This window comes from Myotis nattereri (genome assembly GCF_964212035.1).
Source record: "Myotis nattereri genome assembly, chromosome: 6".
Classification (NCBI taxonomy): domain Eukaryota; kingdom Metazoa; phylum Chordata; class Mammalia; order Chiroptera; family Vespertilionidae; genus Myotis; species Myotis nattereri.
Window position 1 is genome coordinate 56,905,619 of NC_138081.1, and position 16,507 is coordinate 56,922,125.

At 41.9% G+C, this 16,507-nt stretch overlaps 1 protein-coding gene across 2 annotated transcripts in view; it reads left to right on the forward strand.

The window, feature by feature from the left end:
• The first annotated feature begins 308 nt into the window (after positions 1–308).
• Positions 309–16,507, forward strand: part of GRIK2 (glutamate ionotropic receptor kainate type subunit 2) — a 565,655-nt gene continuing 549,456 nt past the window's right edge. The window contains exons 1-2 of one of the 2 annotated variants that reach the window (XM_081093994.1): positions 309–437; positions 5,587–5,993. In XM_081093994.1, the coding sequence (XP_080950120.1) occupies positions 5,879–5,993 (115 nt within the window). In that variant the 5' untranslated portion in view covers positions 309–437; positions 5,587–5,878. Of the gene's footprint in view, positions 438–5,156; positions 5,994–16,507 lie in introns of those variants that run through there. The other variant, XM_081093993.1, reaches the window with a different exon arrangement.

A 16,507-nucleotide genomic window follows, 5' to 3' on the forward strand; every position in this document is an offset into this window, starting at 1 on the left:
CGCTCCCTGACCCAGCATCTTGTTCGCGGTCCTCCCATCCCAGACCCAGCTGGGGTGTGCGCTGGTTGCGGGGATTCCTAACGTCTAAGTCTCGGGGCGCCCAGATTTCTCGCACTTTCGCTCCCGCTGTCCACTGCGCCGCGCTGGCACCCTCTCGGCCGCGGTGGTCCGGAAGGTGCAGGAGCTGCGGGGGGAGGAGAGGGGGGAAAGGAGCGCGGCGCCTTTAAAGCAGGAGGCGCGGAACCCCCGCCAGGAGGCGTGTCTGTCTCAGCAGCCGCCGCAGCTTTACGGTCTCCGTCTCCGCCGTCACTCGCGCTCGCTCGGCGCCCGCGGCTGCGCTCCTCCGTCCGCGAGCCTGGGACTTCCCGCCGGACCTCCTCGGGCTGCTCCTCCCCAAGGACCACCCCTCCCCCCGCCCACCTCCCCCCCAGCGAAAGGTAAGGACTCCCTCCGGGTGGGCTCCGACCTGGGCTGCCTTCCAAAGAGTGCGTTCCTGTTCCCACCAGGACAGGAGGGAGCAGGGGCGGGCGAGCGGGGCTCTCCGCCTGGAGAGGAAGAAAGCGAGGAGCGGCGCGGCGGAGCCCACGCGCTTGGGGCACCCGCCAGATCGGTGCCCTGCAAGTGGCTTTGTCCCGCTCGCGGCAGCCAGTTCCCATCAAGGATGCCACGGGCTCGGCCGGCCGCGGACGCTCCGGCTCTCCGCGCAGAATAATTTCTTGAGCGGACGTGTTGGGAAGTGGCCTCCGCCACGGGACTCGCGCGAGGCGAAGAGACACAGATGGCCAGAAGCTGTGTGTCTGCCTGCGGGTCTGAAGAGCTCCCCAGCCTTCCTGCCCTTCTCCCATTCTCCCAATGACCAGGCTCCCTAGTTCTAGCCCGAAAAGCAGACATCCCTTTTAACCGCGGCCACCCACTATTGCGAGCTTCTGAGACACTCGGAGGGCGTCCCGTTAAGGTAAGGGGAGTAGTGTCACCAGGGTGGATGGCCAACCTCAAGAACTTTTAAGGACACTCTCTCAGCCCCTGGAATTTTTACCTTCCGGGAGTTCTTTACCAAACAACAGGACCCAACTGTGGTCCTTAGACTGATTTCCAACTTAGGGAATACTAGGGGATGTTAGAAAACTTATCACTACTCTACTTTTGGTAACAAACAGATTGCCTTCTGTCGTTTCTTCATCTTCATACTGTAAGTATTCTCTCAACAGAAGTTACCTTGCGGGTTAATTATTCTTTTCCTTTCACAAGAGAAGATTGATTCATTTGAATCTTAGGCTTAGTATACTGGAAGATATTTCAGTCTTGACTTGTCTAAGTTTATTACCTTATAACTTTTTTGATAGGAATCATTTTTGTCACCACCAGGGCAGCTTCTAGAGGCCTTAGGAACTTCTTAATTAAACAAAAAAACAAAACAAAACCAAAAAAACCCGAGAGGTACCAAAGGAAGGTGATAGAGAATAAGTGGTGCCTAGAAATCTTACCTGTTTGTTTTCTTCTATTTAAACCCATTGGAGATTGCACAAGCTGAAATGAAAAGAAAAAGGTTCCAGGGCCTGTAAATCTATTCCAATTTAGTTTCTTAATTAAGATATACTTCTCTTTGGCATCAAAAATTTAATTAAAACTCTAAATGCTATTAATCATCAATGCAGCAGAATGTTGGTAGAACAGCTGATGTGTTGAGAATCACAAGGGGTTGCATAGCATAGCTTTCATAGTTAAGAAGAGGGAAGCACAGGTATGCAACAGTATGGTTTTAACTGGCATCAGCTCCGACTTTATTCTCTGGCACCTCTAACATCATGGGTGAACAGGCTGTTTATTTTAGCTTAGCTGCAGTACAGCAGGCCACATGCATGGAAGACTAGGTCAAGTGTTACTATAAGATGAGGTTTCTTATATGTCACATAATAAGCAGGACAAGTTAAGTGGAATTCCTACAAAGAATTCCATGTGAAAAATTTAAATATAGATATGGTGTGGAAGAACCTCTGAAACATCTTTGAAATTCAGATTGTCCTGGGATTATGTATGTGCTGTTTCTTGCAGAAGGTATCTAAACATTGTGCTGTGAGGATTATCACACAGTTGTTCATACCCCAGCAGGTGGCAGCTAACTAGGATACGATTCATTTTCACTGGGAGAATAGAAAAATAAAATTGATTCTCAAGTAATAGTGCCCCCAAATAAGAGGTCATTAGTGTCAGTAAATATAAAAATACAGCGAAAGATGAAGCTAAGGGCTTTTTGTTGTTGTCGAAACAAGCTTTGCATGAACATGATATGCATTTTGTTCCCTGGTAATTTATCACAGGCTCGATACCTCTTCATGTCAGCAGTCTGCATTTTTTTGAGCCTTACTTTTAGACACAGCTCCTCTCTGTGTGTACATATATGTGTGCATTTGCCGTTTGTCATCTCTGCTTTGACCTTGGAACCTACAGAGCTTTGGCTCCTAGAATAAAGGTTGCCATATGGTTAGAGTGAGAAAAAATACAATCATGGGATAAAGTGCATAAATTTCACTATTACAAAATGTATAGGATCTCCTGACACCAAATAGTGTTTTTTTGTTTTGTTTTTTGTGTTTTTGAACAAATTATAAAACTGACACAGTTTTAAAAAGATTTAAATCTGGTCAGTGAATACTATATAATGATTTTGTCCATCCTTCATATAGCCCCAGAACTATGATGTATATTATAAGTATTGGGGAGAAACTTGTAATTATTTAAAAATTGCCTTACCATAGGCATCTTTTACACCAAATCATTCTGTTCTAGTATTCGGAAGGTAATTCTAGGGATTTTGTTGTTGTTCCTTTCGCCCTGGGAGTGAGTGACATTTAGTGAGAAAAAATGAGAATTAATCTGATTACCCTCATAACAGATGGAAATCTGCAGGTGGAGAATTCTAAGGCAATAATTAAGTGCATATTTTAGAAATGTGTTTAGCCACTGCACATCGACAGCATGTTATTCAGTATTCTGAATTCTTGGTGGTCTTTCAGGATTTTTTTTTTTTGTACTGTGAAATAAGTAGTTTAGTGTTCATGAGGGAATTCAGTTATTGTAAATGGCTTTTGTAGTAGTATGCCCTGGAAGGGGATGGCTATTGGCACATCCTGGGTATGCCAAGCAATCCCAGTAAGTCACACAACACAGTTGATAAAAAACCCTTTTGACGATGCGAACAATGCAATAATTCAAATTCACAGACTCTGTGTAGTAGAAATATGCACATTGCTACTTCAAATGGTACATTACCCATTCAATGTACCACGTTCAATGTACTACTCCAGAATAGAATAAATCTATGTCTGGAGCGCTGTCCGCGGTCCTGAAGAAAGGTTGTCTCCTGCCTTGCAGTTCAATTGGACAGGTGGAGTTGTGTGTGGTGTTGAAACCTTTCAGATTCATTGATGGATGTAAATGAATCTAATTTAGCATATGTGAAAAATTGGTTCTTTGGGGACCAATTAATAGTAAAGAAATTATGATAGACTTTTAACTGTTTAATTTACTGTGTAAGAACTTCATGAATCTGGAAGCTTGACCTTTCACTTTTCCAACTAGACATCTAATAAATAATTCCACAAAACTACATAGTTAAGAATGCTAGTTTTAAGCAGAGAAGTTACAACTGCAATGTCAAATGCCATTATGTTAGCAGAATACACGAAAAAGAAGTGCCATAGTACATTTGTTTTCTCAGGTTTCATTAAATGCCAACTACACTGCAGAATTGCAGTATTTTGATTAGTCACAACACTCTATTTTCAGGTATTAGGTACAAATTATATTGAAAGATAAAAAAATAAAAATACTTATTGTTTCCCTCACAGTCATTATTATCTCTGCTGGAATCAAAAAGAGAAAAGAATGAATAGAATGGAATAAATGAGACAGCAAATACAAGACAGAACATGTTGGGCTGTACATGCCTACAAGAGACATTTTAAACATGGACTGAAGGAGTCGCTAGATACCCTTAGTTTTAGCACAAGGTGTTCCTTTTAAAGTGCTCAGATAGTCAAATTTTTTGATTGAACTGCCTGCTACACTGCAGAACTAGCCATTCATGATACTTATTTTTGACACTGCAGTTATGCCTCCATCTTAAAAATAAAATCAATGCCCACTTAATGCCTTTGCAAAATTAGGTTTATTTTCAAATAAGCATTTTATAGTGTCATAAGAAAAAATATATTGAAGGAATTATGGTGGAATGAAAACATTTCATTGTTTTCTTCCTTTCTGGAGGAAAGATTACTTATATCACAATTTAAAATTAGATATTCTTCAAATAGGGCATTTTATATTTTTTCATAAGGTTTAACCTAATGCCCTGTTAGTTGGTATGAAAAAGAGGTTAATTTTAAGATACAGGCTTAGCAGTTTGCCTCTTTTGCTTCTTGATCACTTAATAATAATAATATATATATAGCAATATGTTTATTACTACCCATCTTGCTTTCACTTACTAATGTAAAATATCAGGATTAGACATTTTTATCTGTATATGCATGGAAGAGAGCATATTAACTATTTCAACAGTAAAATGTATTTCAATAGAAAATATATTTTTCTGTACTTTTTTTCCTTGACTAAATTGCCACTTATGAAAGCCAAGACAGTCACTGCCTGGGAACTCTTAATTATTCTGACCAGAATACTAGAAAACAATAAGGCATTTTTACACAAAGCTGTAACAATGTTGCTCAAGTCATAATCTCACATTCCACCTTTTAAATAAAATACTCCATTCCAAAAATCCTAAGAAGAAGTTTGGGAAAAAATTACTGAAGACTTTGGAGTTGGCTGCACCAATTTACATGGTCTTTTTTTTACATATGCACAATTATTTTAGATGAGCTAAAAATGGGTGGGAAAATATTATTATTTCATTTTAATCCAACATTTTCCCCCCTCAAAGGCCACTTGAGGAACCCTACTTTTATTCCTGGGTAGTAATCAAGGAATGTCCCACTCAAGTTTTAAATGATTATCTTCACTTCTCCAACTGCACTCCAATCTCTGTTCATTCCTGGACAAAATTTTAAAAGTATAACTAAGACTCTCTTTTTAACCTAAACACAAATTACACTTGCAATAAATTCCTTTGTCTGACATCACTTCCTTTTTTACAACTCCTAGGCAAAGTGACTTTGACTTAGCTTGTCCTGTCGTTTGTTACAATTCATCAATTGATTGTAAGAAGTCCGCGTGCATATACTAGTCACTCTCTTGGCAAAGAGTCTTAGTGAAAAGAAAAACACTTTCCCCACGTAAATAAATCCGACTTCATTCTTGTAACTGAAGGCAGCTGATCACATCGGTTGCATAATAGATATTGGGAAGCTCACTGGCAGGGAGCCTTAAGAGGCAAGCAGCTATCTCAATTTTTCTCACTTAATCTTGGCTTCACGTCAGAAGCTGTGCAGCAGTGCAGTAGAATAGGGCCTGGCAAAATCTTTGAGAGCAAAGCGCCTTTTGTGCGGGGGACTGTAGCTCGCTACCGACGCCTCGGCCGTTTCCAAGGCTGGATTTCCTATTGATTTTTCTCCTCCTTTGCTTCTCCAGGCTCGCGCAGCCGGACATTGTGGGTGTGCGTGCTGGATTTCTCTCGGATGCTCCCGGACTAACATGGATGTCCCACCATCCCTTGCAGTGGAAGGTTGCTTCTTGGCGCAGTGAGTGAAGAACATGCAGCGATTGCTAATGGGTTTGGGAAGCGGAGACTCCTTGCTCTCTCTGTGACCATGCCTTGATCGTGCCTGCGGCCACCACTCGACACAGCCTCATTCCTACCGGAACCGGGAGCCTAACGCTAGATCCGGGAAGTGGGTGCCCCGCGTGTGGACACAGAAACACCATGAAGATTATTTCTCCGATCCTAAGTAATCCAGTCTTCAGGCGCACCATTAAACTCCTGCTCTGCTTACTGTGGATTGGATATTCTCAAGGAACTACACATGTATTAAGATTTGGTAAGAATTCCCCATCTCTCTCCAGCTCTGGGTGTCTGGCTCCGAGGCAGCGGATGTAAACAGAGGGTTCGCACCGCCCAGCGGGTGGGCTCCATTCATCCCAACCTGTTCCACTGCGCCTTAGCCTCCGGGTTTTAAAGAAACCCCTAGGGCCCTTTATTTCATTCCTCCCCCCCCTTTTCTTAAAAAAATAAATAAATAAAAGCGGCTGGAGGTTGGAGTGAGTGTCTGTGTTTGGTAGTGGTCGCGGTCGCTGCCTGACCTCCCCGCGCGCTGGGGGCGCAGCACCTTGGAGCCCACCTGTCTCCGCGGGAGCCTTCCGGGCTTGGCGGGCTGTGAGGTCCGCACGAACCAGCGCGCCAGGCTACGCACCTCTCAGCTTGCGGGGCTGATGAGTTAATACTTGCTAACTCTTAACTCTGGCGAGCTGTAGTCCCAGCGCTTCTTCCTGGGACCGGGACAGGTCCCTAAGTGAAAGGCAGAGTAGCCCCTTTGCATTCTTTTGTCATCAGAGAGATTTTTCGGTTAATTTCACCACTAGCCCAATCCCTGGTGCCTTTAGAGGGGCGCGAAGCTCTCTTAAAAATATCGTTGTAAGGTTAAAGGCTCTACTTAGCTGGAGTGAAGTTGCGTCCGAAGAATAGGGTTTTGTTTGTTGTTAACTTGTGAGCCCTCCTCTCCTCGGGAAGCTGTCTCTCTGCTTGTCCTGGGCTAGTAAATGATGAACAGTGATGATTGGGGTGGAGGGTAGTTGTGTATGGGAGTCTAAATCTTTATTTCACTGTGGCATGATAAAAGAGCCCAGGTAGCAGTTACATATTAGGGGAATCCATTGCTTTCCTGAGGAATTGGGGTTTCCTGAGAGCACAAGGGAAAATCTAAATGTGAGACTTAAGTGGAAACACTGGCCAGAAGGTTTGCTTGGAGGAAATGAAGCCTGGGCAAAGCCCAGGTGCTCTTATGGCCAATGGAGTTTTAGTAGGAGCAGAACTAGTCAGGGAAAGTTCCTTTAAGTAGAGGAGAGAGAGAGAAGAATGCCAGCCCAGTAAATGCTTTCACTGTGGGCGCCTCCTTTGACAGTTCAAGTGGATTTAGACCAAAGAGTGCAGGAAACCATAAAATCCTGAGTATGTGCCTTTGAGATAAAAGCAGATACATTAAGTCACTCAGTCAAATTTAAATCGGAGTGATTGCCTGCATCTCCTGTTATGTCAATAGCTTCTTCTCTTTCCTCTCCCCATGTGCCTTTTCTACAATGATAAAATTTATCATCTCTCTCCAGCTTTGTGGAACCAGGGTAGGAATGCTTTTCTCAAAAAAAGGGAGCCCTACTTTCCTCTTCTCCCACCCAACACAAAGACCTGGAGTCCAGAAGGCTGGTAATGACAAAAAAACAAAACAAAACAAAAAAAGACAATGGGTTATAACTGGATTCTTACTGTAGTAGTTTTCCTTCTTTTTTTCATGCCTTTAGATGGTACTTAAGCATGTTGCTGTTAGCAACAAGCGTCCGCAGGAATGCTATTTCTTTGGATGAGATTAAACAGGTCCCTCTATCACTGGAAATATGTGTGTGTGTTCAGCTGTTCTGTTCCGAGCATGTAAGTGCTACAATATGGTAGTTTTGCCAATATTTTGAGTAGTACAACCTACTTATTTGGAATATTGAGATCTCTTCTGAAGTGTGTTTGTGAATGAGTGTGCCTTAGTGTGTGTGCAGACTGGGTGGGGGGAAAAAAGGAACCCTGGCAGCTGGAAAACTGAACCAGTACTCTAAAGATTTAATTATTGCTGTTCTGGTCTTGCAGCACAATATTTGCTGAATCATTAGATTGTTACATTCGCTGATCATTTCATATCTTCATATTAAAATCTTGGCGACTGTAGCAGAGTGTGTAGCAGCTTTCCAAAAGAGCTGACACACACAAAAATCCATTTTCCTAGACCAGTGCTTACTAAGAATCTCCTTAAGAAGTAAGGACGTAGGTACAGACCTTCCCACCAGTGCCTTGATACCCTAAACCAACAGCCCAGTTTCTAAAGAACCTGGTATTTTCTCCATTAACTTCAAACACCTTCCATGTGGAGGTCCATTTTCTCTGAATTCTGACCTGAGCTGGGGGGCAGGACTGTGAACATTATAATCACTGGGGCATTTATTTCCCTGTTGAGGCTACTTTGATGCAAAGGTGGGAGTTTTGTTTTCGTCTGGGGAAAACATGTTTTGCGTGGAGTGTGTGGTTGGCTGAACACATACCTGCCACTTCTGAGAAAGGTTATTTTCAACTTGGGCTGAAAAGGTGAACCAGGGTCTCATCCCTGGCCCGGTGCCTTGGAAGGGAAGAGGTTGGAGTTGCTCCTGGAGCAGCTGCCCCTGGATAGCCACTGGGCGTGGGTGAGACCTACTGACTCTATGAGAAGGTGGCATCCAGCCCCTTCTTTCATCTCCCTCATCCACCCAGGTGTGGCTAGCAGTTGCCAACTGCCTCTACCACAGCAGTGCTATGGTAACCCCCATGCTCACCCACTCTATGTTGTCTGTCCTTTATCCCACTCCCACTCCTAGCTTCCCCTTTTCCCAGCTCAGGGTACCCTTGCAGAGTCTTTCCAGTCTTTTCTCCTTTCTCCCCATCTATTCCCCTCCCCCCGCAACACACTTTGGCACAATGACTCCCCTCTAGTGCCCCCAAAAACTTGCACCCACTTGTACCTATGCCAGAGTGCTCCCTACTTCCCCATCCCAACCTACATAGCTCCATGTAGGGCTGCACACCGGGCGTACTCCTCAGCTGCTTCTTAGGGCACTTCTGGGCACTCCTGGGAGGCTTTAAGGCAGCCTGGGGGTCAGCCCAGGGTCAGTTCCTCAGGAGGGGATGGCAGGCTTCTGGCCTTGGGTGTGGCAATTTCTGGGCTTCACCAGCTTGGCTTCTCCAGGGCGATCACCCAGAAGGCACCTTGTTAGGTGACAAGGTGGATCTTGGACAGTTAGATAAGTCAATTCCCCCAAGGCTGGTCTGGTCAGGCATTCTCCACCAGCTTATCAGAGTGTGGAGGCCCTGGGATGCCCCCAGCTCAGCTTCTCTCCACTGCTGTAGCTTTGGGGCCCCAGTGTGCTATGTAAATGAGACACCTTTGTTTATGGGAAGTTGCTCCTAGCCCTGCAGCTAGCCAGAGTGAGACAGGATCCTCAGTTGGGGGCATGGTCCCCAATTCCACCACCTCCCAGGTGAAAGTGGGTTCCGCAGGACATCCAGATTTTTTTTTTGTTTTGTTATTTAGCCCCCCTCTCTTCAGGTCTAAAGTGTGGGGAGGATTTGAAGCCGGCTCTGGATGGGGCTCTGTGCAGGACTACCAGTCCTGCTTAGAGTTTGGGGACTTTGGCATTTGAATGCCAGGAGCAAAGATAGCAACCCAAACTTTCTCACAAACTCATGGGCAGTTTTTTCCAAGATAGTTCTTTCCAAGGAGCTGAGCATGTGGTGGGCCACTTCTTCCCTTTAGCTGTTTCAACCTAGCTTTTCTCTTAAGCATGCCAGTAGGAAGCCTTTATTAAAAGGTGTCCCAGGTGAGGTCCCCCTTCCCCCTGGCCCCCATACAGGTCCAGGGTTTATAGCCTCCTTCCAGTGCATATGCCCAAGACGAAGGCAGCCAGCTCAGGGACAGCCCCATAATAAAACCCAGAGCCTGAGAAGGAACAGAAAGGGTTCCTATGGAAATCCCCCGATTGCTGGACATCCCATGTGATCCCAGATATAAATAATTAGTAGCAGATGTACTACAACGTGGAGGAGTGTGAATGAATTGACTGAGCTTAGAAGCCGCCACTCTCAACAAGTTCTTTGAAAGAGATTTTTCTTCCTTTGGGAGGTGAAGTGGGCGGGAGGGAGGAGTGGTCTTACATCTGGAATCAGGGAAAGTGGCTCTCGGGAGGCAGGGATACAGCAGTAATAGCGGCCACTGCCTGAAACAGATAAAGCCTGAACACCTGCTCAGCTGAGCTCTGGAAAGCAGGGGAGGGAAGTCTTTCCAAGAATCGCAAACACAACGGCCACAGTTAAAAAAAAAAAAATCTATTTTCACATAAGTTCTCACTTATTCTTAAAGCTTCAAAGAATAACTCTGATGTGATCCATCAAGGGAGGCACACTCATTTCAGAAAACGACATTGAAAAATGATATTTTCGTCCTCCAGAAATAGCTCCCCTTTTCCATCCAGACACGTGGGGCTAAACACATTTCCTGGCTTTGTGTGGTGGTCTTTCAGCAGTGAAAATGGGTTTCCATGTCAGGAGACATTTCTTCAGACAGACACCTTTGCTTTTTAGTTTAATTCAAGTGATCATTGCAGTGTGTTCATTCCCTGAATTCTCACGTGACACTGTTTCCACATTTACTCAGCACAGGAAAGTTAATGTGAATTGCCCCCATTCAAAGGAGGAACTTGCCATGGACCGAACGTGGGGAGTAGTATTCACCATTAAATATAGTTTTGTTTATGAGAATGATGACAACCTTTGATTTTCTTTTAATTATCAAAATTTGTGTAATAAAAATGCGCTCTTTTGTGATAGAAATTCGAGTGAGAGGAATTCATTTTCTCCTGTTGTTAGAATTTTACTGAGTTATTGTAGCACCAATTACATTTATTCCCTGGAAATTGTCAGTGTCCATTTTTTACACAGCAAGTAGAAAGCAGTTCACTGTCAGTCAATGGTTTTATACTTATGCCATTAATCTACGGCATCTATACTGCCTGAATTTGTAGGAGATACTAGGTTTTCCACAGTAGGATGGTATTGAAACAGAATGGTTTGCTTTGCCTTTGAGTGGTGAAGCTTTTATCTTCTATGCACTTTCAATTTTACCAGTTATTAAGGTAGTAGAAGTGCTTTAAATGAATCTTAAACCCTAAATCTTAGCATGAAAGGCAAGGTCAGAAGCTCCTGAACGGGAAGGAAGTAGGTGCACATCATCATTATTGACTAGTCTAGATTAAACACCGAAGGGGGAAATTTCAATCTGATAACGTCATAGGGCTTCCTGTTTTTCTTTGCTGCTTCTGCTGACAATTTTGTAAGGTAATTAAATTGGCTGATTGAAGTCACGGTGGTCATGGGGCGATAAAGACCATTTGGATTTAATGGAATTTAAAACAACAGAGCACTGAACACAACTCTTACCGAACAAGAATTTTAATGGCCCATTCCGGGTGCTGACTAAATAGAACGCCCTTAACAAGTTTAATGGAAAGGGCAAGGCAGATTAGCACTATATAGTCTTTATGGTTGAAGATTGGGGAATTAAAATTATCTCTTTAAAAGACTCATTAGTGCCTTATCAAGATTTAATGTAGGTTAAATAAACTTTCTTTAGACCTTCATCATATACTGTGAACCTAGGTTTAGGACCAGGTTTCAATAAGAAAATAATTTTCAGAGCTAACTTATATGTCTCTCTTATTTGAAAAACAAAAGACATTTAACATTCTCTGAGAGTATATAGAGTGTTGAGGATAACTATTGATGATGAATTCTTTCTTTTCTGTAACTTTTTGCAAAGAACAAATTTGATTTAACTTTTCTTTTAAAGTTTCATTATTGGTAATTTTTTCTTATAAACAAAGCTAATCTGTAGTGGAGACACTGCAGAGATAAAAAATAAATGTTCTACTACAGTTTCAATAGTCATAGGTATTTGATCTGCTTTATGTTGTCATCTTAATCTTGTTCTTTTTTCTTACTGAAACTTTTGCATTGAAGGCTACCATACTTTAGTGTGTTCAGGTTCCTTCTGTTCTCAGAAAAAAGGGCAGTTCCTTACTTTACGCTGGGGCCACTAAAGGACAGTCAGTGCCAAGGTGAAAGTCAAGCTTCAGTCCCAGGAGAGATTGTTCTCTGCAACTGTTTCTTGTCTTGTGGGATTGTCTACTCAAAGTTGCTAGATCCTTTGACTATTCAAGAAACACTCTGAACCCAAGTTTTTATGTAAAAATCACCGAAGTTTTAATTGTACATAGTTGTAAAAACTGCTTAAAAAATTCGGAGTTGACCTAACCTAAAGCACTCAGCTACCCAGGTTGGATGTGGCCTCCCCTCCCAAAGGTGACCAGTTTTCACCCTCCACCCCCCCCCCCTCCATTCCACAGGCTCTCTAAAACACCTGCTTTCCTCAATCCTTATTGATCCCCAAACAAGTAATGCTTATTTATCTCTTGCCTCACACCTTTAGGGCAAAACACTTTAGATTGCATTATTTTTAAAGTGACAAAATTAGCTCATCTGATAAAACAAAATGTGAGTGGCACATTAGAGAAGACCCTCAAAATCTTTCTGCAGGATTTATCTTTCATTTTATTTTTATATTTGACCTTGGAGGCTCCTCGCCATTCATAGCTGCACTCAAATGTAGCATTTGCCTATAGATTGATTTAAACCCTTTCTTTCCTTAACTAAAAACGACTTCTTTTCTGCATTTAGTAGAGAGCTGGGCCACTAAACAGTAGGGCTATGTGTAAAGCTATGAAAAGGTCTGGGAAGTTGTGACTTTCAGATATTTTCCCTACTGGTACATGTAATTCTGTCTTTCCTTTTGGCTAAGCATTTGCCTTGTTCCATGGCCTTGTTTTGAGACAAGTATATTCTGGAAGGGAGAGCACTGTAAATTTAGGATGAGTTTATTAGATCAATCGATTCTGTCTGTAACAGAGATGCTCAGATACAAAAGAAAATATCAGATGCCCAAGGAAGTACTGAGTGATTAGCACTGATATGAAGAGGGAGGCTGAGGAAAAAAGAGAAGCCATTTAATACAGTCTTTTCTAGATTTACTGCCAGACATAACAATGCTTTGTAAATTGATCTTTTTGCTTGAATTAGTCCAAATCTTTGAGTGTATATGATTATCTTAAATAAGGTGTCAGTGATATTTGTGTATTGCTATTGATATATCTCCTCCCAATCAAAAGGATTTTTAAATGCTTTTCACACTCTTTTAAACCAATACCAGTAAGTTACTTTTCTCTCATTGAGCAAGTGTTTGGAAGGTGTTGCCTCTAATTCCCATTTCTGTCTCTAGCTCTGAGTCATTCACCTGTCACAATGAGAATATTGTTCAGCTCGAATGATCCAACAAGCACAGCAAACGTTAAAGAAATATTCTGCTTTAATATAGTCATAGGCATGTGGTCTGTTTTGTGTTGTCTTTTTAATCCTGCCCCCCATTTTTTTTATTAATTGAAAATTCTGTATTCAGTTCATAGCTTTCAGTGTATTCCGGTCCCTCCTTGCCCAGAAGAAAAGAAATGAAAGCTTTCCTGAGATGAAGGAAAACCATAGACTTCTATACTACCTAAGCCAAAGGGCACTCTAGAGATCAATAAGTCTAGTAACCTGAGTTTAGAAATGAATTGCCAAGGGCATTTAAGTAGCTTGTTCTGGTCATTACTAGTTAGTGTCAGATTTTTAGACCAAAACATGAATATTCTGTCAGCTTAGTGATATTTTCCAGTGGATTATATTATTTTCCCACTGTAGCTTTGACTCTGTGCTTTGCATCAATTTTAGGAAGAGCTGGTGGCTCCTCTAGATGTGTGTCTACTTCGTTTCCACCTTTTCTTTCATAGAACATCATTGCATAGATTATCCATTTTCTCTCTTTTTCTCTTCTTTCATTAATTCTCTACCTCCCACTCTCCCTTGCTGCCTAGGTCTTCTTTCTTCCTGTGTCCAAAGCTTTCATCATATTCATTCATTCAACAAATAATAATTGAATACATATTACGTGTCAGGTACACAGAATTCTAAGACCCAGCTTCTGACCTAAAGGAGTTTGTAATCCAATTAAAGAGAAAGACTATATATATATATATATTAATTAAGTGGTATAGAAAATATCTATAATAGTTGTATAAAGGAGATTACTGTGGGTTTGCTTTTTACAGGGAAGATGAGACTCTGGCTGGGCCCTGTAAAAAACTGTGTGATTGGGAAGGAGAGAAGGAATGAGTCATAAGAGGAAGAAAAGGAAATTAAGAAAGTGAGCTTTGGGATAGGGAATAGACCAGCCCTGTCAGATGATAGATAAGGCCTTGCTTTTTCAGAGCTTGAACATTTAAGTTAAAGGATTTGGACATCAGTCTGTAGGCTCTGTAAAGCTATTGAAGGTAAAAAGATGGACTTGACTTGGTCTTTAACAAGCAGTCAAGTGGTTTCTTAGTCTGCTGCTTGAATTTTATGAAGAATAAGTGGGTCTCTTTTCTCTGTCTTACTGAAATGAAAGCAAAGGACCCATTCTTGTCCTTGGTCATTGAAGCCTTTAAGAAGCTCTTGGTCTAAGATCACAGATGCTTCTTAAGTGAAATTGTGAAAGGTAATAAAGGAATAATTTTTTAAACATATGGCCAAAGGAAATGATTAAATAGGGAAAATTTTCCAGTTAATCTAAAGGATAATGCATCGGAGAACAATTTAAAACTAGTTAGCTTCTTTGAGGGATACCATAAATTGCCTGCTAGTCATTCTCAGTGTTTTGTCTTAATTCTAAGAGATCTCTATTACCTGAAACATATCTATAATATATACTACAATTATTTTACATAAAAATTAAGAATTAAATTAATTAGCCTTGGTTGGGGGGCTCAGTTGGTTGGAGCATCATCCCATACACCAAAAGGTTGTGGATTTGATTTCTGGTCAGGGCACATACCTAGGTTATGGGTTTGATTCCTAGTCTGGGTGCATATGGGAAGCAACTGATTGATGTTTCTCTCTCACATCAAAGCTTATCTCTCTCTCCCTTCCTCTCTTTCTAAAATCAATAAACACATCCTTGGATGAGGATAAAAGATTAAATTAATTAAAAATAATTTTTGTAATGAGTTCATTGTTGGTAATATTTTCAAAGTCTACATGAATTCAGGACTCCAGACCCTGAATTTAGCTGTTTCAGTCATGAATTTTACTCCCAACTTTGTCATCTAGTGGCTATAAATTAGGAAAAAAATACTTCCATGTCTGTAGAGTGTGTATTACTTGCTATCCATCTAACTTCATCTAACTCCTAAAGATAATGTTGGAATTAATAGGAAAATGTGTAGAACTCTGGGCTTATTGCCAGAGAAGGACTTTTGGGATTGAAATTTTAATTGTTTATTTACTATACATATGTGGAACAAAATAAAATTTATCACTCATGTACATTCATTCAACTTCTTAAACTGTGTGTAAACATTTACATTAGTCTGTCTTTTAAAAATTATTCTCAAGTAATTTTCTTCGGAATGCACCTGAAGCTATCAGAAACAAGTTGAAAAGGATTTACTGACTAATAGAACAAATTTTTGTCTGAGTTGGTAGTTTTATGGAACAGCAAATTGATAGTTTCTTTGTTTTCTTTAAATATCAGGAATTTAATTGGCATTATCATATACCCCAGATATATGTAGGAAACAAATCTAAAAGCAAAAATGATAAGCAAAGAAATCATGCTAAGTCATATGGTTAAGGTTTTCCACTTTTTTCACAACTGCATAGTTTTACCAATTTATGTTCACAAACATTTTCAAAAAAGTTGTACCTGATTTCGTATACATATAAGCCTAAGCAACTGAACGACTGAATGACCAGTCGACCGGTTGCTATGATGCGCACTGACCACCAGTGGGCAGATGCTCAACACAGGAGCTGCCCCCTGGTGGTCAGTGCACTCCCACAGCCGACCTCCCACAGCCGGCCAACCTCCCACGGTCCCTCCCCCCAGCCGGCCAATCTCCTGTGGCCCCTCCCCATGGCTGGCCAGCACCCCCCTCACCACCACCACATAGGCCCCGATTGCTGGCCAGGCCGAGGGACCTCACCTGTGCACGAATTCATGCACCAGGCCTCTAGTATATACATAATTAAATCCTCACTTGAGGATATGTTTTTATTCATTTTAGAGAGAGAGAGAGGGAGAGAGGGAGGGGGGGGGAGAGAGAGAGAGAGAGAGAGAGATCAATGTGATGTAAGAAACATCAAAACATCAATAACTTGCCTCCCCGACATCCCCTTTAGGGGATGGAACCTGCGATTGCAACCTAGGCATGTACCCTAATCAGGAATCAAACCTGCATCCTTTGGTGCACAGGATGATGCTCCAATCAACTGAGCCACCTGGCCAGGACTGATTTCATATATTCTTTAGTCTTTATCCAGCTTCCTGTGATGAACTTTTAGCAATCATTCAAGTTTTCTAGACACACTGGTGACTGTATTTGATCCATTTGTGTTGATTCAGGAAAGTTTCACAAAATGCAGATAAACTACAATTATTTGGGGTAGATAAGTGGGACTTTTCTATGGTTATGTTGGCATCTTCTATGGCTATGAGCTATCCTAGGCAGTCTTTCCGGGGCTTATTCTTTAAGGCACAATAGACTTTGGTGTCACCCTTACTTACATCAGTAACCTCACCACTCTTCCCTAAGGACCCTCTAATTTGCCTTTGACTCTTTTTTTCGAGATCAAACCCAGCATTGG